At 36.0% G+C, this 27,022-nt stretch overlaps 1 protein-coding gene across 2 annotated transcripts in view; it reads left to right on the top strand.

The window, feature by feature from the left end:
- Positions 1-25,932, top strand: part of Erbb4 (erb-b2 receptor tyrosine kinase 4) — a 983,956-nt gene extending 958,024 nt beyond the window's left edge. Inside the window, exons 26-28 of one of the 2 annotated variants that reach the window (XM_028765622.1) lie at positions 14,040-14,087; positions 15,223-15,520; positions 17,769-18,311. In XM_028765622.1, coding sequence (XP_028621455.1) covers positions 14,040-14,087; positions 15,223-15,520; positions 17,769-18,214 — 792 coding nt within the window. In that variant the 3' untranslated portion in view covers positions 18,215-18,311. Of the gene's footprint in view, positions 1-14,039; positions 14,088-15,222; positions 15,521-17,768 lie in introns of both variants that reach the window. The other variant, XM_028765623.1, reaches the window with a different exon arrangement.
- The last annotated feature ends 1,090 nt before the right edge of the window (positions 25,933-27,022 follow it).

Raw genomic sequence — 27,022 nt, 5'->3', positions numbered from 1 at the left:
GGAGCTGTGAACAAAGGAGAAGAGACAATAAAAAAATAGTACAGAAATTGTGGAAGTAATGTAGTAATTAATCAGAGGTTATACAATCTAACTACCTACCTTTCTGTACTTACATAAATATGAGTGCTCTGTTCCTATTATGTGCTGAATAGTATTCTAGGTTATTTACATACATTCTTACAAAGTATATTGCTAACATGAACACAAGGCATCCTTGCCTCATTTTAGGTTAAAAGAATGTTTAAGATTCAAATTGTGAATAGCTTGTGATATATCTGGCAATATGTGGTCAGTAATTCAAGATTGAAATCTAGATTTAGATTGCCTCAAGGCACATACAAGAAAAATGTGAAAGATCTAGAAACTGAAATCCTGAAAAGGATGCAAAGGAAATAATTAACTTAGAGAAAGGAATCATGAAGAAACAAAAGGCTTTGGTCAGAGAAAGGGATTATTTTCTTTAGCGTCCATAGTGGGAGTTTTGGTGCTGTTCAGGTACAACCATGTGAAACTTGAAGTGTAACTGAGATACGGTCGCAGCCATGAAGAACACTCGGAAACACCAGCACATATCCAGAAATGACTGAACAATCATAAACAGATATGAGCAATCGTAATAGGACAGTGAGAACAAGACAGAGAAGACTGTAGAGAATACTCAAGTGGGTAACGGCCTGTGGTAGAGTACATTAACATGAGACTCCTAATGGGAAGGGAATGGACTGATTTTTGGAAAGCTGTGATGTAAAATCTTGATGCTGCCTCAGAAAACTCATAGAATAAACATTCTCCACTAGAGAGAGTAGGCAAGGAAGGCCCTGTATGTGCAAGGTGGCTGCCGTCAGACACGTGAGGTTGCTAAGGCACAACAGCAGAAAATATTTCCATAAACGGGGAAGACACAAATCTAGGTTTTCTAAAATCAAACACTCTTGAGGTTTGTTAAGTGAGTCTAAGAAAAAGATATGGACCTAAGGAGATAGCTCAGTGGTTAAGAATACTTCCTACTCTTTCCAAGGATATGATATGAGTTTATTTCCCAGCCCCCTTATGGAGTGGCTCACAACAGACAGTAACTCTAGCTTCAGAGATCAGACATATTCTCCTGGCTTCTACAGGCTAGCACACACATGTGGTGTATGCACACATGGTATATGAACACATACCCACACACGTAAAAATAAAGATTATTTTTAAAAGGAAAAGAATACAAAATGTGCATTTTTTTCTGTTGTAAACTTTATGAAATCATAATGACGTGGGAACTGGAATCACAGTTATTAGAGAGCCTGGGAAGATCCTCTTACTGAAGAGCTGAAAGCCTCGGCTTTCCTGCTTAAGGGTTAAAACCACTGTGGGTCAAAAGAATGTGAAAACAAGGGGAGAAACCTAGAGAGAATTGATGTAAATCTGTTTTCAAATCACATGTTACTGAGCACTTCCTTCGGGACTTTTGATATTTAGAAGCTCAAGCTGGATGGTGTGGACCCTGGAAGTTTAATATAATAACAAAGAACCCTTCATTTATAACATTTCCTTCCTCCCTTCTGGAGACCGCATGGTCCTGCACTTTTTAAACTTTTATTTGTGGGCTGATAAACATTTTATGAGTGCTCACCTGACTTATGTTGTGGGTGATCTTATTGCTTGCTTTTGCTCTTCTCTTGGTCAGAATTTCCAGGCAGGAGCATATGAAGGCGTTAGAGAGCAAATAATTTACAGGCTGGATTTCTGCCACGTTCTCCCAGACAGATCTTCTCCTGCGTAATTGGTATCTAGTATGATTCTGGAGGACCCCATAGACTAGGACCTCAGAACTGTGGCCAGTTTCTAAAATTACTTTGAATTGCTTACACTTGCACTTTGGTCACCATTAAACAGGCATTTTGTAGACAACTCACAGAAATGATCAAAATTCCCTCTTATTTGTTGCTTTGGGCAAGGGCAAATGTATTTTCATTTATCATTGCTGTTTAGATAAATAACATTAGAAGAAACTAGAGAGAAGATATACTGATATAACTGGTTAGTTTATTTAAGGAACTTGCCTCAAATATAATCATGATGAGTTAGATACATTAATTAAATGTCTTCAATATTTTGGCAAGAAATCCAGCAATAACATACAATGTGATTTTATTAATATGACTAAGCATTACTATTTTCTTTTTTTCAAGATATCTATATCTGACTTTAAATCTTACCTTAAGATATGATAAATAAAGCCAAGTATGGTAGGTAGTACATGACTATAACCCCAGAACTCAGAAGACCAAGTCAGGAGAATAATAAGTTCAAAGCAAATCTGTGTTATGGAGCAGTTTACAGAATAGCCTGGGGTATAGAGAGAGACTCCATCTGAAGAAACAACAGCTATAGGAAAATTGAAATTATAGATAGCATTTGTGCTAACTATATGTTAAAGAAAAAAGTGGTCTGGGAAATCTTCTAAGAGCTTACTTTATCTGGTAGGCACCGCTGGATTGTGCTTTCCTAGTTGCTAGTAAAAATGATGGGGTAAAGCTATATGTATGAAAATACCTAATGTCTTTTTTTATTTTTTCCAACTCCAACTTTTTATCAGATAATAATGTCACAAAGTCCAGTGCTGTTCTATAAATTGGCTACTTTCTAACATTTAACTTTCTTAAAAAGTCTTAATTGAACTTTTAAATGTTTCAGATCTTAAATTTATTACAAAGTAACCCATAGAAATTGTCTTTCAACCAGACACATACATTCTCTACTCCCTCCCTCTCTCTCTCTCTCTCTCTCTCTCTCTCTCTCTCTCTCTCTCTCTCTGTTTCTCTCTCTGTGTGTGTGTGTGTGTGTGTGTGCGTTTATCTGTCATCTATCGTCTATCTAGTATCTCTTGATATCACCATCTATCTATCTATCTATCTATCTATCTATCTATCTATCTATCTATCCCTCTTTCTCTCTCTCAATTCTCTGAAATGCCTGGAACTCACATGGAAGAAAAATTCTATCTAAATACTTGCGCAGTGCTACAGATTTCTCCTTGGACTGTTGACAGTGCTTCAGTATGAATTCTGAGACGTATCTCATTAAGAATCTGTCTGCATGCTTTCAGCTATTCAGAAGAAGTGATTCAAGAAAATCAAAGGCAACATGCTCTCTACAGAAGTGAGAATTTCTAGTGTTTAGGTTCTACTGACTCTGACCCTTATCATACAAAGGAAAAAAAAGTTGTAAATATTTGATTTCTGCTTATTACAGTCTCAACTCTTAGGTCTTCCTGCTATGTTACTTTTGTTGGTTAAGCATGTTGGTGTTAGTCATTAAATACATACTTCTCTGTGGTCAAATGGCCAGAAACTTTAAGGAATCTCACCCGTATATAGCATCATAACAATCAGAACATTTTTAGCTTTTAAAAGAATTTTTTAAATGGCATTAAATGAATTACTCAATGTGCACTCTACTTCAGTGACTTACCACTACTTTATTTACATCAATAATTCCAATTATTTAAAAGGTTGTTTCAAGTGATATTTGTGATTAGATTTTTTGAAAAGTAATCCCTGACACTCCTGTACTTGCTGCAGCTAAATTAAGTAATCTGCACAGAACTCGCACAAAACCTGGCCCATGCACACGTGATCTGAGCTGGAAAAGGAGACAGTGAGGCCCTACCCCTACCTGAGAGGCTATTGAAAATTAGTGGCTATTGGAAAGGACGGTGCCATTTTCCTCAGTGACACAGCTGCTGATAAGTTTACCTTTATACCAGTACATTACCTCCCTTCATGTTTATGCAACAAACTATGAATTCAGTGGGCCTCATACAAAAAGAAATGTATGTGTATAAATGGGTGACTCCAGTGAGAGAGGGAGAGGGATGAGAGAGGGGAGCCAGGAGGTGAGTAGTAGCAAAATTCATTATAAAAGTATGTGAAACTATCAAAACTATACGATGAAAAGTAGACTCAAATACAGTACAAATATTGTCCACCACCAAAAAGAACCACCCTGATGATGATGATGGTGGTGGTAGTGGTGGTGGTGATAACAATAGCAGCTGCCACTATCACATAACCTTGTCGCAGTATAAATACTTTCATTCTCATCTACAAAAAAATGTATATTCATATGGTCTGCAGCACCTAGTGTAAATCTGTATGCTTAAATCCAGCACTTAGCTCTATTTTCTTTTATTTCAGAAAAAAAAATCCACATTGGTTTCACCTTACATGCTATCTTTTTAACTTGTTCAGACATATTTGAGATGCACATGAATATAGAAAACCAACCGGATAGGAAATCATTAATCCTATTGTGCAGATAAGTATATTGTGTACACTAAGTTTGGGGTAAGGCTCTTGGCTGGTGGTGGAGTGCTTCAGCAGCGATGACTTCCATAGCTAAGCATTCTTCTGCAGCTAATCTTGCCCCTTACTTGAAGCACACACTATAATTTTATTGTCTTGCATAAAATATCCTATATACAATTCAACTATGATTATATATATATATATATATATATATATATATATATATGAAGTACTTAAGACGTAAAATATTCACCATAGTGTGGAAATGTTATTTAGATGGTATGTGGAAATTACAGACAATAAAAAATTACAGTATTTTATTTTATATCAACTGATAGCCTCTTTAGCCTCACTGTCTGTCTTCCCTGTTATTCTTAATTAACAACGCATATTCTTCAGTAGCAAACTCTGAATTTCTCATGTTTCCAATTCATTCAGAAATATACAGATACCTCAGGAAGTATTATCCATGTGCTTGCCACATAGCAAGAATACTTTATTTTTGACATTAGATCAAAGATTTTAAACAATGATTTTCATTATAGCAAATGAGTTGAAGGAGATATTATCATGATTTACCTTTGGGTTCAACTGGCCAATCTAGAATTAACTATAGTATATGTGAAAATTCTGATTCCAAAGGGGTTTAAAATCACTATTGAGTAATTAAATGGTATCTGTGTTAGTTATTTTCTATTACTGAGACAAAAACAAAACATAATCAAAGCAATTTATAAAAGAAAGCATTCAATTGGGGGCTCATGGTTCCAGAAGGTTAGAGTCCATGGCGGTCATGGTGGGGATCATGGCAACAGCAGGCAGGCATGCTTCTGAGCAGTAGCTGAAAGCTTCCACCTGATCTACAAGCATAAAGCAAAGAGTGCTAACTGGAAATGGTATTGGCTTTAGGAACTTCAAAACCTGGTCTCATTGATATACCTGCTCCAACAAGGCCATACCTCCTAATCCTTCCCAAACAGTTTCACCAACTGGGAACCAAGCATTCAAACGTATGAGCCTAGGATCTCAATTCTCATTCAACCACAACAGTGTACTTGAGATTCTGATTCACCAGAATCATGCATGCATTTGAGTTTATGTATCTTCCTTTCTAACCACCTTTTCCTATGTTTTTAACTGATGTCTAGTATATCTTCATCTGGCCAGTATTCTGGCACAGGCTGAGTACCATGTTATAAATAAAACATTAGAGCAAGTCCTCTTCTAAATGAACTTAGAACATATATTCATTTCCTTTCCAGTTGCTGTGATAAAATATCCTGGCAAAAGCTACTTAAGGGAGAAAAGATCTGTTTAACATACAGTTCCCATTTATAGTTAAATTATTGTGGGCCAATCAAACTGGTAGGAAATTGAAAACACTAGTCAAATCACTAGTCATGATCTCAGGGTAATGAGTTACTACATGCATGCTGGTACTTAGTTCATTTTTTTTCTACTGGGGAGTGGTATCATCCACAATCACAATCACAATGAGCAGGTCTTCACCCTAAGACCAAACTCATCTAGACAGTCCCTCATTGAGTTGCTTCCTGGGAGACTCTCTCTCATATTCTCTCTCTCTCTAATATTCTCTCTCTCTCTCTAATATTCTCTCTCTCTCTCTAATATTCTCTCTCTCTCTCTCTCTCTCTCTCTCTCTCTCTCTCTCTCTCATTCTTTTCTTCTCTCTTTTCCTTTTCTTTATTTCAACTCAACAGTTGAAGCCAATCATCACATTGCAAAACAAAGAAACAAACAAAAAATAAAAACCATACTAATGAAAAGCTGGAATACAGTTGATAAGTTATTCCCTTGAGACAAAAAAACTATTTCTTGGTAAATAGTTAATGAATCAAAAAAGATAATAAATGTAATCAGGATAAAGATAGCTTCCCATGTGGTTAATATGAAATCTGGGCAAAGAAGCCTCCAAGAAATAGTAAAGGGAACAAAGCCTGAAGAGATACTTGGGGTAAGAGAAGTGAGCTATAGTGACCTGCTGATAAGCTACTTTATTTAGATGGAGGCTTGTGTGAGGAGCCTTGTGTGTGGAAAGGGGAAGCTGGAAGATTGACAAGGATTGCACTTACCAATAGCCTTCAAGGCTGATACGATAGAACTTTATTTCACCTGAGGGTAAAAGCAGTGGCTTCAGTTTTGCAAAGATAGAAAGTAACTGATGTGAAAAGAATGGATAAAATAAGATCAGCAAGAATGTTATTACAGTACTCTGGTCAACAAAAGATAATTAAGATGATCACAAATGCCAGGCTTCTCTAGTGAATTCTGGCTTACCCAGTTCTCCTGCTACAAGTAAGAATACATCCCTTTACCCCCAAGTAATGATTACAATGATAAATTATATGGCTCTTTAATCACCATAGAAAGATGAAGAAAATGTCTGGATTTTGTGGTTAGAAGATATTTTAAGAAGCAGAACTTAGGTGCTCAAATATGAGGGGTAAGGTAGGAAAATATTGAAATACCTGATTTGCACAAGTGAATGAGTTATTATTAACATCAGTCACTCAATAAAGAGACAAATAAATTTGATTTGTGAGAAAAGGGTACGGTCATTTCTGCTAGGGATTACAATTTTGGAAATACCATAGGATAATCCAATGGAGATGCAGATCAGTAGCGGTTTAATTATGTGGGAATTAGCAACCAGTATTTCAGTGTGACCTGAGAGTAGGTCCACCATCAAATATAAACACTAATTTAAGAAACTCTTAAGAATTAATTGAAAGAGCAAATAGATTCTCAGAGATGTTGAGTCCCTGAACAGGACAAATAAGATATTCATAACTCCAAGAGGCCCATAGCAGTGTATCTGGAATGAGTGGACAACACAATCGTATCACATACAGAGGCAAAAGACAAATGAGCTTAGAAGCCTTCCAGAGTGTAACTAGGATTTTATAAGCCTAAAACTGAGTAATTAACCTTGGTCAGGAAACAGATACAGGACCTCAACATCTTTGGAGTCCCAGCTGGGCCACTTCTGACTCAAACCTGATCAGGTAGATTGTTCCCTAAATCGAGTTATAAAAGTTGTTTTTCTACTCAGGCTTGTAGAGATTTTCCTGTTGGTTAGTAGCCATTTGATATTCAAGGAAAGTAACTTGCTACCTCTATAACCCTGGCATAAAATAGCATGTGTGTGTGTGTGTCACTGCTGGCATTCACGTCAGACTTAAATTATGCTGTCTAGTATATTTTAGGTCTGTTTTATTTTTGGTTTATTTCTTTTCATTATTGAAAGAAAATGCTAACTGTTTTAGAACTTGAAAGGAAATTATTATATCTCTGATCCTGACTAATCTAGTTGACTTTGGAAGTAAGAAGTATTAGTCTATTTACTCCCCCTGAATTCCAGGAAATTCCAGAGTGGTCCATAAATAGTTGCAGGAATGCTTTGAATATTTTTCCATCTCACTTTTTATATGTAGCAAAGTCAGATTTGATGCAGAGAGAGAGAGAGAGAGAGAGAGAGAGAGAGAGAGAGAGAGAGAACTATTTGGACTTCTGTGAACAAGTAGGTCTTGGGGAAAGTATTTTTCTCTTGGGGTACTGCCTTCAATCTGATATTCATTTTGCTCAGATCCGTTGTAAATACCAGCCTGTTTCTGTGAAATGTAAGTGGTGTTTGCTCTGGGCTAGTGGGACAGCCGCGTGCTGTTTGCTCTGTCAGAAGCTCTCCTGGAGTATCCGCTGTACATTATTCAGATCAGCTCACAGGAAGCAGCTGTCCTAATTCCAGGTGGACTGAGAGAAACCTTTTTCCGCACAGCTGTAGCTGTGCCACCAGGTAGCTTAAAGAGCATGAGGCAGGTGAATGAACCATTGTTGCAAATTCACTTTTTATCTGGCAAACACTTTGAGGAAACCAGCATAACTGGAGGTATTTCCAATCTGGTCGACACTGAAATGATGTGAACACAGCAAGGATGTCATTGTCTGGGCTGAGTGAGGATGCTTGTGTGCTGCCAATACTTATCAGTTAAAACACGGAATGAAATCTGCATGCCAAAATCAGCTTTATAAAATTTGCAATTCCAGTAACTCTATTACGTATCCTATCACTTATCCTATTCTGCTCATAAGATAATACATGTCTTTCATATATTTTTACATTCTTCAGCATATATTGTATTGATGTAAATACTGCAATTGTAGCTTTGGAAATGTGTGTGTGTGTGTGTGTGTGTGTGTGTGTGTGTGTGTATAATTTGTAAAGTAGCTAAAAAGAAGGTCGAACCTTTCACAGTCTGTTATTTTTGCAAACAAATAAGATAACTTTAAAAACCATAAATAAATATTATTATATTAAGTGGGGCTCCTATGTGGTTTAATGAATCATATTTGCCAATAAGCATATTCATGTGTGAAAAATAAAGCAAAAGAACTAAGCTAACATGAGGAATGTTATAAGAGAAAACGAGCATGGTTGAGTGGGTTCACTGGGCCTCTGCTACTGTGTAAATTGACAGTATCATCAGTTTATCTTAAACCTGCTAGAATTTTTTTTCTTAGCTTAAGCTAGTAGCTATTAAGAGAATGTTTTACCATTACAATCTTTGTCTAGAAATAAAAACAGAAGAATGGGGAAGGAAGGAAACTAGGAAGGGAAGGACAGAGGTAGAGAGGGAGTGAGGAGAAAGGGAGAAATCTAGAAAAAGGATTATTATAACCTAGACATTCTCTCCACTATTACAAAATATCTGAGGCTAGGTAACTTACATGAGGCAACTTAGTTGACAACTTTAAACCACAGGTCATACTATGATCCAAGCTCTGTTTGAGCAACAATTGTGTCATCACATCATGGCAGATATCACCACAGTAGTGGAGTATGTGCAACAGGGAGAGATTACATGATCAGGCCAGAAGAAATAGCAAGACGGGAATCCACCTTGCTCTTTTAATAATAACTTTCTTGCAAGAACTAATTGATGGATTTCAGATGAACCAAGAACAAAGATAAACTCCCCACAGGTCTTAACCTCTTAAAGTTCCCAGTACCTAGGAATTACCCACCACACTAAAATTTAAGCCTGCACACAAACTCTTAGTCGACACAGTCAAGATATAAAACACAATACCAAATAGATAAACAGAACTGATACTAGGGCAAAGAGATAAACTTCAAATGATTACTAATCTTAAGAGATATAGAAAATACCTTATGCTTTACTTTGTACAAAGCTAAGAAATGTTGACTCCAATGTAAATTTTTTCCTTATGCTCTTTCATTTTTGACTGTGTTAATAATATTCTTAAATTGCAGTATGTAATAATTCTTGGAGCAATGACATAAAGCAAAAAGGGGATGGTGTGAAATTTTCAGCTTCACTGGACTGATACATCTAGTGATGAAGATTTTTAAAATTTACTATCATCTAATGGAATAATATTTGGAGATATTATAGTAATAAAATGATGATAGGTGGTAAGTAGGTTGATCTATTGATCATAGACAGGTGATATACAGATAATAAACAAATGAATGATAAATAATAAATAGGTAAATAAATGTATAGATAGGTAGTAGATGATAATAGAATATATGTGTATACATAAAATCACTGATAGACTAATTAAAGTCAGCAGTTGAAATATCAATAGGCCTCTCCCATATGGGCACATTTTACAAGGTTTTCCCCAAGTACGTGAATTTCTAAGGAAGACAGAGTATTACAGCTATATATCAGGAATTGCACCCAATGCAAAAACACGTTCTCTGAGTTGATATCTGACCTGTGACAAAGTGGAAATGCCCACCGGACTGTTAAGCTTACATACCCTGGAGGATAAAAGGTTGAAAATCCATAATAGTTACTATGTGGAAGTGTCTAGGCAGTAAATTAGTGCTGATGGATTAGCAATGTCTTACAGACACATTCTCTTTCAGATGACAGGACCCATACTCTTAGCTCTTGAAATTGCTATAGTTTGTTATACTTGCTGTCAAAAATTACAATTATATGAAAATAAAGACTCATTAAGTACATGTTTAATTGAGATAGATGCTAGGCAGTTAAGCATTACTTTTGTTTTCTAAGAACATACATTGGTATGATAATCTTTTAAACCACAAATTGCAAATTAACTGGTTGCCTATTTAAAATTTATTGGGATTATTATTAAATGATACAAGCTTCAATACTATGCATGTAATCAGATAAAAGTTCAAATACGTTTTGTGCAACTGTAAAGCTAATTTTGAGGAACTGAGAAGCGGATCAAACACTACATTTTCTGGGCTTGCTAAGACTTGCCTTCTCTATAACCTATGGTATTTGGGTTCAAGTCAATCATACAATGTCCCAGGGATAGGGCCACTACATTAAACTCCCTCTATCCATCACCCTTACTAATCGCCCCACCATGAACACACTCTACATCACCCACCAGCTCTAACCCATCTCTGTCTATCTCTGTCCTGCTGACAGTAAATCCTCTCACCAGCTAATTGAATGAGTGCACCTGGTGCTGCCTCCCAAAGATCCACAAAGACAGACTTTGATGGACAGCAGAAAGTGGCTCGATGTGAAAACAAAGCCTTTTAACTGAGAGCCGGGCTTTGTTCTGCTCAGGACTCTAAGGTCACTCCAGCTCATTCTGGCTGTGGTGGGGATCTTAATTTTCACTCATCCAATTTACTTGCAGCTGTCATTCTTTCCAATATTAAAAGTTCAGCGCCTCGAGTGCAGGGAATTTAAGAAAGAGGGGGAGTGAGATGCGCTTGTTGCAAACTAAAAACAGCAGAAGCAAGTAAAAGCTGGCTTGGCTCTGAAGTACAAAAAGTTATTTTCAAAGCCCATAAATTATGACATAGTGATTAACATGTAATTTAAATATATTTAAACAACAATTATATCACATTTCCAGCCCAGCTAATTGGCCTCACAGATGTTCCCTTGGAGCTGCATTGCCCTTCCATTGGGGAAATAAATGAGGTGCTTTTTATCATGGAAACCAGATAAAAAAGCAAACTGAAAGAAAAATGGAAACAGAAACATAAAAAGCAGTCAGTAACCCTAAAAACAATGAATGTTAAGGGTTTTGTATAGAGTTTGTTTCCATTTTAAATGCTGAAAACAGGAAGAAAGGAAAAAAAAAAAAAGAGCATGAAGACACTCTATTACTGTGATGCTGTTTGGCAGTGTGTCCAGAGAGGGAGCTGGCAGGTTGCTGATGGGGAGACTTGTCAAAGCAGGGACAGGAGATGCACTCAATGAGGCAGAGCTCACTTCTCTCAGAGCAGGCTAACAGGAACTGGCCAGTTATTTGCAGTACACCACCTTTACAACTAAAGGTGTTCTAGTCCAGAAAGTGAAGATAGATAATGGACTGTTTCCTGACTAAGAATGGTTTGTGACTTTAGTCCTTTGATCACTCATCTTTCAAATTCAAAAAAATAATTACAAAATGCACAATCAACTCTAGCTTTAGCTGTGATTCAAATTGAGCATGACCGAGAACGGTCATTTTTTTGCCAAGTAAGATGTCGAAGGAACACAGGTAATTACTAGTATTTTGGAACACTCTTCCTTCCTCTTGTGTGAATTCACTCCAGCGGGATGATTCTTTAGTGTTTATTTGTTTCTATTCCCATAATCTCAGGCAATATCTGATGGATTTGTATAAACCCCCAAAGATTCATCAGTGTCCACATCTTTTCTAGTATGCCATAGAATTTCCAACATCTGTAACAGTGACCAGTGATTTTTATCATGAATATTTAATAAACATTTGTTAAATACTAGTCAATCAATGATTAATGGTAAGTCTGGGGTTTGAAATGTTATAACACTAATTTGGAAAGTTCTCATATTTTATTTTGTGCCACTCCTCAATTTTACAAATCACTGAACTATATACAATATTCCTTTCTCAAATATTATGAACAAATAGAATTGATTTTCTGTCTTTGTAAAGGACAGCAAGATCTGCCCATACTTATGATGGTTTGAGAACAGAGAAGCATTAAAAATGCATCTTTAATGGACACCTTTGACATGAGATTGCTTGACTTCAGGATTTTTATTAACTGACATATGCTTACATGTTATGTATAGTCTACATTTATATAATAGTGCAGAGCAGAGTTTGTCATCCTGAAGAATAAATTAATGACCAAGGATAAAGCTGGGGATCTGAGACAACTGAATATGTATGATTAGACCTCGAACCTAAAATTTCTAACAAAACAAAATCATACGTATATAGTACAGTAACAACTCCTGTCCATCAAATGTTAAATATATCTATGAAAATAACATACATTGCTGAATGAAGCAAGAACGTATGGTGTGTATACATAATCAGATGCTACTTGAATAGAAAAATAGGTAAGAGATTGTCATTTGCAAAGACATAGATGGACCTAGTGATTTTATCCTAAGTGAAATAAGATAGACTCACGCACAGCCTCACTCGCTCCTGTGTTTGGTTGGAGAAGGAAATAGCTCTTTATTCTCCATGCTGTCTTAACTATAGGGTGAAATGCATTGTAAATTTATTATATAAGATTTATTCTTTGATCAGTCTCACAAGCAACATTACTTAAGTGAAATTGTATTATTCAATTGCTATTGATTTACATTAAATAATTATCATTCATAGAAACAATCTCCTAAGATTGCTTTATGAACCTCTAAGTTGTAGGAACATTGATGTTAGAGGATATTTAGCTTAGATATTTTATATGAATGGCATAGTGGCTGGAAGGCATTTTTAGTTATCTCTGTTTGGTTAGGATCAGATATAGAGAGCTGGATCATAAAGGCAGCTTTATTCATTATGCTCAGTACCACAAAAGAAGAGAAATTCTCCCAGAGAAGGCAGTTCTCAGTGTGTTTAATAATGAGTGAATATATATGAGTATATTTCCATATTAAGGAACAGACATTTCTTTCTCTTTCTAAGCAACATTGTCCTTAACATTTTGTCGTATTTTGCCTCCACTTTTATATAGCCTGAAGGACAGAGTATAAAGCTATAAAAATATAGATTTTTTTTAAGCCAACACTGGTTATAAGTCTGCCTACATAAAAGGAATAGAATGTATATTTCCAGTAGTCAAGAATTATTTTTTAAAGTTTTCCTCTGTTCCTTACTTTATAAAAAGTAAGATGGGAGATAAAATACTATGTGGTTTGTTTCTAAGCAGAGACTGAGTGGCCTTCATTTACATGGTGAAAATAAATGTAGCTGGATTAAAAACACTTTTTCAGACAAATTGGAATCTACCTTCTATCTCCTTCTTATCTCTGCCCTCCTCTTTTTCATTTCTTGTAAGGTCACAAATTAGAACCTTGTGACGATCTAAATGGCAGGGAGCTGTTTTGGTCTTTTGATATGTGAAAAAATTATCCTTTATTTTACGACATAATTTCATCATTACTCGCTCCCCCTGCCGGCCCCAGTCTAGAAGGCTGGATTACTCTGAAAAAAAAAAAAAAAAGAAGATTTCCATGTCATTCTTATTTTTTTAAATCAGTAAAAATTTAATTTTTCCAATGTGACTTTCTTTGGAGGTAGAATTGGTTTTTAAATTTGCTTACTTGTAGTAAGAATGAACACAGTTTGACTATTTAGGAAAAAAAATCACTGTTGTGCGCTTTCCCCTTTGGCTCATGCAAATCGTATCTTTTCTTTCTCTTTTCTTTATTTTAATTTTTCATCCATGTTGCCTCTTATTATATCCATCATTCCATTTTTCTTTCCTATTAGAGTGAAATTGGACACAGCCCTCCTCCTGCCTACACCCCCATGTCGGGAGTAAGTATTTCACAATTGGCCTTCATCTTTTAGGAGTTTTGGTCTTCTCTCTTAACCACGTTTCTTCTTTTGTCTTCCCATAATTTCCTCATTTTTGCCTTTGCCAACAGTGAGTCAAGAACTAGCTGAAGCTGCCTGTGTAGATGTCTGATCTCAGGTGATAACTGAAGCTAAGATACCAGACATCAATAGGCACTTTCAATAATTATTGGAAAACTTCACTCAGCTCATGGATGATTATTCTACATGAAGATGTTATCTTCAGTCTCATGACTACAGGTCATGTGCTGCAAAGTCTGAGTTTCAAGGCCTGTCTTTTTGGTAGGGACTGGACACACAAAGTCATAGTAACCACAGACAAGAGGGTAACATTGGCATACCATTGTGCATAGCATTTCACTGTACTTCTGCAATTAAGACCATTTGTTGTAATGTTTTACTTTGAGTTTTTGTAACAAAATTAGGCAACTTTAGAAAAACAATACACAATCTTTTTTATTAGATTATACTCTAGTTACTTGGTGATTTTAAAAATTAAAATTTCAAACTATTTCTCCATAATTTTGACCTATTAAGAAAAAGAAGTCAGGACACAAAGAGCTAGAAATTGCAGTATCAGCACTGGGAAGTTGCAGACAGAAGATCCCTATGGCTTGCTGACCAACCAGTCTAGGCAAATAGATGAGCTCCGGGTACAGTGAGAAACTGTCTCAAGAATTGAGGTAGAAGGCTTCAACGCAGTGGTTTGCAACCTGTGCATCCTGACCCTTTTGTAGCAAAATTACAGCTAAGAAGTAGCAAAGAAATAAGTTTATGGTTAGGTGTCGCATAACATGAGAGACTGTATTAAGGTTGAGAACCAGTGGTATAAAGAAAAAAAAAAAACAGCATTGACCTCTGATGTTCATATGCATGTATAGCTGCACTCATACATACATGCACAGAAAAAAAATAACAGAATTTCAAATGTTTCTAGTATTGACTTCAACTTCATTAGGCCCTAGGAAAAAAAATAATTAATTACTAAATTTGCAAGACAATGTGTTTGGTACCTTTTTACCTAATAACATTCACATTTCTTTTACAGTTTTTACTGCCAGCTGATTCTCCCAATGTGTTTCTACTATTTTAACAGAATCAGTTTGTGTACCAGGATGGGGGCTTTGCTACACAACAAGGAATGCCCATGCCCTACAGAGCCACAACCAGCACTATACCAGAGGCTCCAGTCGCTCAGGGTGCAACAGCTGAGATGTTCGATGAGTCCTGCTGTAATGGTACCCTACGGAAGCCAGTGGCACCCCATGTCCAAGAGGACAGTAGCACTCAGAGGTATAGTGCCGATCCCACAGTGTTTGTCCCAGAACGGAACCCTCGAGGAGAACTGGATGAAGAAGGCTACATGACTCCTATGCATGACAAGCCCAAACAAGGTACGAGCTGAATGTTCTGAAGTGACTGCATTCAATGATCACCACCACCAAACAAGCAGGGTGTAGAAACCAAACTTCAGCCAGCAAGAATGGTGACATTTCAGATCTATAATAGAAAAGGCTCTACAACTACAGAATAGTTTCCGGAATATGTGGCAACTATGTGCCTAAATACTTCTTTAAATAGTGTTAATTCCAGGCTTCACCTGAACAAGAAATCAGATTTTTAACAAAATCCTCAAGCGATGTATAAGACAAAGAAGCCTGAGAAATGACAACCTAGTCCATCTTAATTGCAATAGTTGAGTGAGCTATAATATTATAGGGCCTCAGAACCACTGCTATGTTGAAGTTACCATGGAGGTTGGAAAGCCAGGTGTTACTGGCAAAGGACCAAAGCTTTTGATGCCAATGATAAAAGAGTTGATTTATTTAAAACATGCAATTTCACTCACTTAGCTTAGAGTGAGAGGTGTGAATCCTTGTAGACTGCTTTCTTAGCACAGAGGAGAACTTAGATCTTAGACCCCAGTATTAAAACGAAAAAGAAAAAAAAACTAAGTTTGTCACAGAAAATTGTGATTTTTGTGTCTGATGCTTTAAAAATAAAATTTGTTTCTGTATATACTTACACAAACCACAATCTTGAAGATAGTTTGTTAGTTTGTGAATTAATAAACATAGAAAGGTTAAACACCCAGGTTAAATAACATTTCAGTTTTAAAATCAAATGAAAAAATTCTCTTTCCTTCTAAGCTATCAGTACCACAAATGGAGAAGAGGAATAGTTGTTACTAAAAGTAGAGATTATAATGATGTCTGTCAGTATCATTAGAAGCTATATATTAAGATGACTGCTCTTCCAGAGGTCCAGAGTTCAATTCCCAGCAACCACCTGGTGTCTCCAAACCATCTGTAATGAGATCTGGTGCCCTTTTCTGATATATGTATATATATAGAGAGAACACTATGTATATAATAAATAAATAAATCTTTTTTTAAAAGACTGTGAAATCCTAGGATATTATCTTTATATGACTTTGTTCACTGTTTATAAAACACAAGCTACTGATCCCTAAATGACCTAACATCATATAATGAGGGTTTTGATGAATATAGTCCAGAATAGATGGTAGATTATACATAGATAGATGATAGATTGAATAGACGGTAGATAGATAGATAGATAGATAGATGATAGATAGATAGATAGATAGATAGATAGATGATAGATAGATAGATGATAGATAGATAGATAGATAGATAGATGATAGATAGATAGATAGATAGATGATGATGATAGATAGATAGATGATAGATAGATAGATAGATGATAGATAGATAGATAGATGATGATAGATAGATAGATAGATAGATGATAGATAGATGATGATAGATAGATAGATGATAGATAGATAGATAGATGATGATAGATAGATAGATAGATAGATGATAGATAGATGATGATAGATAGATGATAGTTAGATAGATAGATAGATGATAGATAGATGATGATGATAGATAGATAGATAGATAGATAGATAGATAGATAGATGATAGATAGATGATAGATAGATGATGATAGATAGATAGATAGATAGATAGATGATAGATAGATAGATAGATAGAGACATAAATGAAAATTTCTGTATAGAGGGTGTTTTGGAAACTTTTTAGTTTGTTTTTATATGTATGTGTGCTTATGTTTGTGCATTGGTGTGTCTCTCTTTGTGTTCTTATCTGTGTTTATGTCACATGTGTGCTGGTACTCATGGAGGCCAGAAGAGGGCATCAGATACCCTGGAGCTAGAGTTACAGGTTGTCAGTGGCCTAGTATGGATCCTGGGAACTAAACTTGGGCCCTTTGTAAAATCTGCAGGCACTTAACCACTTTCTCCAGCGGCAAAACGGGTATTCAATCCTGACAACCTCAATAAAAGAAAGCATTTGCGTGCATTTAGAAGAAAAGAACATTTTAAAAGATAGGGACTCTGTCCTTTGGCCTTGTACTTCCTTAATTTGTTAATTTTTCTGCCACTATTTTGTTTCGTTTGAGCCTACCCTTTTTTCCGCATGCCTATACAATCTTCAGGTTTTTGTTTTGTTTTGCTTTGCTTTGTTTGTTTTGTTTTGTTTGAGAATTTATGAAAACGTATTCGTGGCTCTCTTGATCTAAAGAAACGAATCATTGCATTTAATTTCAGTCTGATTAATGATTTCTGAAAGTAGTATCTTTGTATTATTTCAGAATATCTGAATCCTGTGGAAGAGAACCCTTTTGTGTCCCGGAGGAAGAATGGAGACCTTCAAGCTTTAGATAACCCAGAGTATCACAGCGCTTCCAGCGGTCCACCCAAGGCGGAGGATGAATACGTGAATGAGCCTCTTTACCTCAACACCTTCGCCAATGCCGTGGGAAATGCAGAGTACATGAAAAACAGCGTACTGTCTGTGCCAGAGAAAGCCAAGAAAGCATTTGACAACCCCGACTACTGGAACCACAGCCTGCCACCCCGGAGCACCCTTCAGCACCCAGACTACCTGCAGGAATACAGCACAAAATATTTTTATAAACAGAATGGACGGATCCGCCCTATTGTGGCAGAGAATCCTGAGTACCTCTCGGAGTTCTCCATGAAGCCAGGCACTATGCTGCCCCCACCGCCCTACAGACACCGGAATACTGTGGTGTGAGCTCAGCTAGAGTGTTAGGTGGAGAAACACACGCTCCCTCCATTTCCCTTCCCCCTCCTCTTTCTCTGGTGGTCTTCCTTCTCCCAAGGCCAGTAGTTTTGACACTTCCAAGTGGAAGCTGTAGAGACGCAATGATAGTTCTGTGCTTACCTAACTTGAATATTAGAAGGAAAGACTGAAAGAGAAAGACGGGGGACACACACTGTTTCTTCGTTTCTTCATATGGGTTGGTTAACAGAGTGTCTGTCAGAGCTAGAGGAGGTCTAGGAAGTATAAGGTAGTACTGCCTGCTGTCAAGGAGCCCCATCTTTCTTCTCTTTGCACACACTCTCTCCCCCCTTCCCCCCGTCCCCACATCCCTTTAATCTATCGATGCTGGTGATCGAAAACCCAGACACTGTTCCCATCAGTAGCCATAGTCTTGTGCATCCCTGAAATCATACTAAGGCTTCCATTAGAACAAAAGGATAAGCATTTGGATGCCATTTGATAGTAACTGAGATTGAGAAGCCAATTTCTTTCTCTAATAGTTTCTTTCTTGGCAAGTAAGAATGTCCAACCAACTTTTGTAATTTTTAAATCTCCATTATAGTTATAACTAGTAATTATGCTTGGAATGCATCTCTGTGTTTTTTTTTTCAATTTTGGTTTGCTTTGTCCTATTCCTTTATATCAGTTGCTCCCCTATTTTGGCTGCAGTCTCTAGTTGTAAAGATATTTACATAAAATCCTCTTGACAGAGTTCAAAAAATATTAAATGATGTAGAGATTGTTGTTTTAAATCATTCAGTCATTAAAACTAGAAGAGGAACTTAAGATACTAGTAAAAATAGTATCCAATCTAGAGCTCATGTTTCACACTACTGTCTTCCCTTTCTTTTCATTCTTTACCATTTTATTCTCCCCCAAATGATCATCAATTACTAGCAGCAGGAATCTTAAGAGTAGAAGGGATGCTAAGAAACAGTTCTGTGTGGTTCATAAAACTACTGATATTTTCAGGGGTGGTCCCATGGGGGATCCATGCAGCAGAATAAACACTGGATTGGGTACGTCTACATGGAAGGTACTCAGAAATGTAGTTTGCACTTAAGCTATAATTTTATTTGTTCTTTTTCTGAACTCCACTACTTTTGGATGTTTTGAATGAAGCAATATGGAAGCAACCAGCAAATTAACTAATTTAAGTACTTCTTTTTTAAAGAAAAAGGATCTAAGATAAAGACAGACTGTGGAAATATCAAACCAAGCCGATTAGGACTTTGGAACAGTACCCAGGGATTGTGGTGAGAGGGCCAGCACATTAACTTCATATGATGTGACATTTGCTGTGTAAGGAAGTATGTTAAGTTTGTACTCTCTGTGTGAAGGAATGCAAGTGAAGGACTGGCTTGAATTCCATGGAGTTTCTAGTCTGAGATTCTGTTCGTATTGAATAGTAGGTGACTTAACTCTTCACACCTATGTTGCTATAATTAAAAGTAAACCATCAACATTATGAATAGGTCCACACTTGAGTTAAAAGTTGTAAATAAACATGAAAACCCTTCTCATGCAATTATTTTATTATCCAATATATTAATCTTTTAATAATTTATGTAATGACTCTCTCTTCATATACTACCATACTATCCAGGTTGTAGATCCCTCTGTTAGGTTTAATTTTGAAAGGACTCCTATAGTGTTAAGATTAGTGGTGGGGATAATGACAAATGAATCTCTAGGAAATAAGGAAACAATACATCTCTCTTTTCTACAAAATTTTTCTTCAAGTCATTTAGGTTTTTAAACATTTCTTTCTATTGTTAAAGTTTTGAAAGAACATTAGATTCACTTGCCAAAAATAATCAAGTAGATTAAAAATCTTGGTAAAACAGAGAGTACTCAAGGGAGAAAATTTTAAGTTTATGTTTCTACCTATTTTGAAAAGGTAAACCCATGCATCCAAATCCAGATTTATTCAATTGATATTTAAAATCTACTGAAAGTATGTGGGGGTTGGGGGTGTTCAGATAAATGAAACCATCCTTGACTTAAATTTTAACAGTCTAGATTTATTTGCTGTGTGACATTTTTATTTCTCCGTGAGTCCAAGGAATCAGATTATATTAGCTATTTTGTGAATAGCTTCATAGAACTTTTTGTAAAAGTTCTGAGAAGTCATTGGGATGTAATTTAAACATCTTTCAAACTACTGAAGATGACAAATATAATCACTTCTGTGCTCTTAGCCAGACACAAGCTGGACCACATAAACATTACATCACTGGTAAACTGACATATCTGGAATGCTACCATGAAACGAGGTCAAACTCCTTGAAAATGTCGGTTTGTCCTCCTCTTCAGGGAAGAGAAGAGAAGCAAACTGAAAGTGAAAGGTGGAGACAGCAGAGGGGTCTGTGAGATCCTGTCTAGAGAAATTTACCAGATGCAGAATGATCCAGAGGCTACAGCCTTAAAGCCCAAAGCTCCCCAACCCAATTCAGAAGCATCCTCAAGGACAAGGGACCTTATATAAGTACCTATTTCCTATGAAGAGTTAAAGTAAGCCTTTGTTAGTAAATAAATGTATACTGTCAGCATCTTTGGAATGCTATAAGGACTTTTTCTCTTCATTTAAAATGTTTGTGTGGCTTCTAGTGAGATAAAGAAAGCAAAATCATTTCATTAGTAAATAAAACAGGATAATCTCTTAGCTGTTAATGCAATGTAAAGGTAGTCAATGAGGGTTGTCTTTTTCTTCCTTAAAAGCACAGGATTCACAGTTCCACCCATCTTCCCCTAGAGACAGATGCAGGTGTAATTGAGAGTGACACCAGGTGCCATTTTTATCATTCCTTTTTATAACTTTTTAATATAACTTGATTTCAGTTGTTTTGGTATTTCATGTTTATTTAGATTTGACTATCTAGGCCCTAAGTTCTGGGAGGGGGGAATTATTCAAGAGTGTATTAGAGGGACAAACAACAAGCAGGAATCAGGGAGGATGTACATTCATTTGCTCAAGAGAATAACTTGCTTAACCCAGTAAAATAAAATTGTAAGACACTAATTAAAGACTACAGATTGCTGTGGAATATCAGGTTCCAAGACTGAGCAGCACCAGAATCTGTTTGTAAAACTGACTAAAATTAATGTTAAAATTGAGCTTACTATGTTTTTTAAATTATCAAATTGTAAGGATCAAGTTTATCATGGAAAATCCTATTTTCAGGGATAAATTTTTTTTCAGTGGAATAGCCACTTAAAGAAACCACTCTTGAGCAAATGAGAAAAGATGTCCTCTAAGTCAATGGAAGTCCAGAGCCACCAAGCTGCTGCTACTCAAGCAAGGTTAATAACAAAACTATTCCTAGTTTTCTTAAATTACATTAGTAGCACAGATTAGGATATAGTTTACTCTCTCTAGACGCATTCTTGCAACAGTGTAAAAATAATGCAAATTGCATACTATTAAAAACATAAAACTAAGGATGAAAGTCTTACTAAGTAACAGTCTGCTTTTCATAGGTCAGGAAGGATGGCTGACAGGCTCTATCTTGAAAGAAAAAAATGGGACTTTTAAGTGAGACACTGTCATGTTCTATACTTTTAGAGAATGACACATATTGTCAACGGTGGAGAAAAGTTAGTAGGGAGATATGAGACTCCATGAATAGATGAAGTTAGTGGGATAATTAGTGTACTCCTGAAGTGTCAAAACAAGAAAGAGTAAGCAAAAGTGTTTATGCCTGTGCTTGACACAGAACGTTGTAAATACAAGATTCTCTTGAACAGGCTTAACCTTTCTTTAAAAGCTAGAAGTCATTGTCCATCTGTAATTGTTGATTATTTAACTAGTACATGTAGTTCATAAGGGAATAAAAATGGTGACCACAAAAGCATGTGTACAACTGGACACAAGCACGACAATGCTATTACAACATAGAATTAGCTAGGTTATCAGATGTTAAATGCTTTCAATAGTAATACGCAAACCAAATTATAAAACTAGTCACAATAACAAAATAAAATTCAGGCTTTGAAAATGTAGGATGGATCTTTCACAGTAAATAAAAATAAGTTGCCCATTTAAAATGGTTGTTGGCTGTAGTTAACAGATCGTAGGTATAGTGAGGCTTCAATTGTAAAAACTTGCTTTAAAGCACTCCAGTTGGTTTTTCTCATGTTCTCTTATTCCTTCATTACACTTTAATTTAATAAGTATAAAGAGATGCTATATATGAGGATTCTGGTTTGCAGACATCACATTGAAGGGTCTAACAGGCAAATAAACCACAGGAGAATTTAAGAGATCTTTAAAATGAATAATGGAAATGAAAAAGGTTCTATTGTCTTTTGCAAAAAAAAAATGAGTGTTTAACTCAGTAATTTAGAAAGCAAGTAAGCTATTTAATTTATGAAGTATCTTTTCTTTTCCTACTACCTTGCTGATATAACCAAAATGGAGCCCATTACCCCTTTTATTATTATTATTATTACTCATAAATAGATGCTAAAGCAAGAACTTTAAATTTTTCAATTGGTGTTCTTTTGGACTCTAGTTTTTAACTGGTTATTTGTTATGGGCCAAATAGGAAATCCAGGAGCAGATCTATGAGCAGTTGAAAAGCCAGACAAACCAATTTCTACTGCATATTGCATGGGCAGAAAATCTGGTTGTGCCTCTCTGTGTCTGACGGACAGTCTTATACCCATGTAGACACAAAAAGGCAGGCTATCATCTCCTGCTAGCCATCTATCTGTTCAAGACCAAATGACATAGGAATATGAATGTGAATCAGACATGATTTTAGACAATCTTTGACAGTTGAGACCTTCTTGTTGACTCTAAGATGAGGCCAGCGTTTATGATTTCTGGATCGACACATTTTTTTCTAATCCAAGAGATGCCTTTGAAGGTGTTCTCTCTGCGGTTGTGAACATGAAGATGAGAGCACTGTATCAGACCAGATGCCCTTGTGTTTGTATATATAAAACCTTCCAACACCAGAGACTGCTTTGTTCCTTCATTAAATAAAATTCTATAAAATGGTAAGAATTTCAGATGCTCTATTCAAGTCCCAATGATTTAGCCAGGAGACAAAAGTCTCACCTCACTCCTTGGCCAAGAGATTGTTTGGGCACAGGAAAATGCTTCTAGTGTCACAGGCTGTAAAGATGATATAAGCCCCAATTTCAAGGGAACATTCACATGTCTTCCCTGTAAAGAAATTTCTTAGAAGCCAACTTTGCAAGTAAATGATCACCTTGTCACAAAAAGTAATTTGTGACAAAATGGCATCTTTCCTCTCCCATTCCTAACTCTCACAATGCCTTCCCCATTTTTTTTTTTGTCACAAGTTCAAATTGGCATTCCTGGGCTATCGCTTTCTTAAGCCATCGTGGATCTCTGAAGGACCACATCACCTTCTGAAACACTGGCCTAACCTTTGCCTTCAAATGCCTGATTTTTTTTCCATTAAAATATTCAGCCACTCTAGAAGATGTTTAAATTGCTTCTCAAACAAAAGACAGGACAAAAGAATTATTTAGGATATTAAAATTGTTTTTCCATGACTATTGATTCTATCATTGTGGGCTTCTCTGTAGGATTTTAAGATTAGTTAGCTCTGTAATGAATCTCAAGACTCACATACGTACATACACTTCTAGATCTTACATTAATCTTTCCATGAAAACTATATATGTGTATGTATAGTTTTTATGTATATATATAAAACTAAGTTATTGCTGACAACTAACTTATTTACTTTGATCACCTTATTTTATTCCTGATATAAATATTTTACAGCTGCTAGAGTTTTTGGTTGTTTTTTTCCAAATGAAGAATTTTATTATCATGACGGTAGAGGCAATTCACCTATGAAAACTTCCTGTGACTTTTGTTGGAACATTCATCTCTCTAACAAATTTATAATAAGCGCCGTTTCACTGTAATGAAAGTCCATGTTGACTGACAGAACTCTTATCTACTCTTTCTCTACTTTAGGAGGAAATCTTTCTTTTAATACTTTTGTGTGTTTTTCCCCACATCACTAAAAGTGTTTATATTTGTAAAGATATACAAGTACAAGAAAACAAGCTTTTGCATCTGTAGGCAATAGTCAAATTTGTCCTTTAACTTTGTCTTTACTGCTATTTTTAGTCCTGATATGTTGCTGTTTTCCCCAGGCCTGTAGCCCTTTTGAAGAAAAGCAAATCACATTCCCTCTCTATTGACAGAAACCTGATGTTCAAATATCATTTCCAGTGTTTTTCAGTTAATGGAGTGGTTGGGTCATTTTCCTTAATGTGAGAGTCATCTCCCTGTATAGTTCTGGATCTCTCAGGGGCTGGGAGTGGGGAGTGAGGAAACAGCTACCGAAGCACTCCAAGAACCCTTATGGAATTACTCCGGTAATCAGCTATGAAAGTTATTTTCTAACTGTAGATATAGGTAAGCCGTTCTTTTCAAGTAAGGTACTTTGAAATATGTAGCATAAACTGGTACTGCTGTTAAATGGGTCGACTATTAAACTGAGCTTCTGTGTAAGAGGCAGCTAACTTTGAATGCACACCTTCCTGGCTGGCTTGTGTACATCTCATGTGTGAGCACCAAGGCCTTCATCGCTGCACACCAAGAGTGTGCCTCCACATGCTCTGGCTGCTTGATCATTTCTCGATGAGTATCATTAGATCAAGATGAAACGTAAATGAGGTTAATCCGAGACTAGGTCACATTAAAGTTTTAAAAAATTCATCTCGTGCAGGCCTCACAGTAGTTGACTAAGATCACTTTGGGTGATAAAAGGAGACAATTTGCAGAAAAGGCAGAGTTGTGTTTGTTTCCTTATTTTCTTGACATATAAACAGAAAACAAGCCCTTTTTCCTTTCCTCTGAAGAGTCATCAAAGGACAGGGCTGTATTAAAAAAAAATGACTTGCTGGTAAGCCATCTGTGTTTCATTTAAATCCCAGCATTCAAAGTTAGCTGCCTTTTTTGAAACAAACAAACAAAAAATACTACTGTATGTTTGAAAATGTGAATAGTATTTTTATAGCTTGTTAAAGACATGGCTAGCTGCATTTGTAAATAAGGATAGTGTTGCTTTGATTTTTTCTTTGATGAACATCTTTATTTGGAACATAATTGTCTTTAGGGTTGATTTGTATATAAGTAACTGGCTTGTGATTGTTTCTCTTTCAGTTGGAAGTTATCATTTTGACATTACCTGTGATTCTGTGTTCAGCACAATTGTGATGTGTCCAACCTCTGCACTCGCTTACACAATAGGATATGCCAATTGTGTGTGGTGAAATGTTATTTTCATTTTTTCTATTTTATCTATGAAGGATTATGCACTTAACACATACTAACTTTTTTAATGTTAGGTATATTTTTAGTATAATTTCCCGATTCTTTCTTCTCCTCCAACCCTTCAGCTTCTTTTCCCTTCTTTCCCTCTTTTCTGTTGTTATTGAGAATGAGGGAGAAAATGTATTTTAAATGGATGTAATTAGGCTTTTTGAGGTAGTTCTCAAGGATCCTCTTTTGACTCTTGGGAAAGAATTGTGCGTGCACAAGGCAAGTATAGAACGCAAGCTGCTTTGCCTCATTCCGTACTGATCATCCCAGCTGAACAATTTGAAAACTGTTCTGCCTTTTTGTTACATGAATCTGTCAGAAATATATTTTTAATTTAATATAAATGAAATTCAATAAAATATGAAACAAATGTTCTTTCTGTGCTAGAACTTTTTTAATAAGAAAAAATCAGTTGGGGAAGAGAAAGGTTTGTTCTGCATTAAATGATTTGAAGATGTGAAATGGCTTTATTTTTGTTCATGCTTAGAAACCTCATTGATGATTCCTCAGAAGCCTTTAGCTGGCTGGACTGTGATCTGCTCCATATGCTTTCACTATCCAGGCATATGCCTATTGACTCGTCTGCACAGGCTGTGCTTAATTAACTGTGGTTGGTTTGTTTCACTGGGAATAAAAGAAATATAAAATATTTTGTAGGTGGAATACAAATACCATTTTGTTTCTCTCTATCTTCATTGCAGTCCATGATGATACATTATTTTTTTTTGAAACAGAGAATTCAGATGGCAACACCATGCTTTCAGAAGGAGGGGTGGAACACCATGCTTGCAGAAGGAGGGGTACTTAGAGAGAATGAGACATTCAATTGATAATTCAGGAGTTAAGCCCATGGAACTCTGGGAAAGTGATATGAGATACTCATAACTCTTGGTTTTATCTTTTCTATTCAAGATTTATTGTTAATTCTTTTTGCCTGTAAAGTGTAGAAATGCTGCAGTTCCAATAATTTCTCATTAGAAATCTATTGTTCTTTCAAACTACTCTGCTTATTTGATTATATATGATCTGGACTAAATCAAGGGACAAGAACAAAACAGTTTCAACACAATATATTACAGAAAGTTCACTTATAGCCTTTAAATATTCTTTTCATAATTACCTGTTCTGCTTGAATGGTAACTTGTACATACCCTCACACCCACCCTCGGATATTTTGACCTTTTCATGTGAGTCAATCACTGTCAATTAACTGTGTTCAGGGTGAAATATGTCAGGACACCACCATGCATTTAGATCACAGATAAACTGGACAAAAGAGGGAACAATTTCTTCCTTATGCTTTACGATACAATTGAAATTTCCAATAGGACTATGCTAGTTTGTATCACTTCTAATACTTATCAAATTTTTAAGCATTTTATAATATATAACTTTATTCTGCATATTTGGACTTACCATACTCTTTTGGAAGCAATATTATTGAGATAGTCCTGGCCACC

This window comes from Grammomys surdaster, unplaced genomic scaffold, assembly GCF_004785775.1.
Source record: "Grammomys surdaster isolate TR1022 unplaced genomic scaffold, NIH_TR_1.0 165, whole genome shotgun sequence".
Classification (NCBI taxonomy): Eukaryota; Metazoa; Chordata; class Mammalia; order Rodentia; family Muridae; genus Grammomys; species Grammomys surdaster.
The sequence above is the reverse complement of the archived record's forward strand: the minus strand, read 5'-3'. Positions and strand labels throughout refer to the sequence as shown.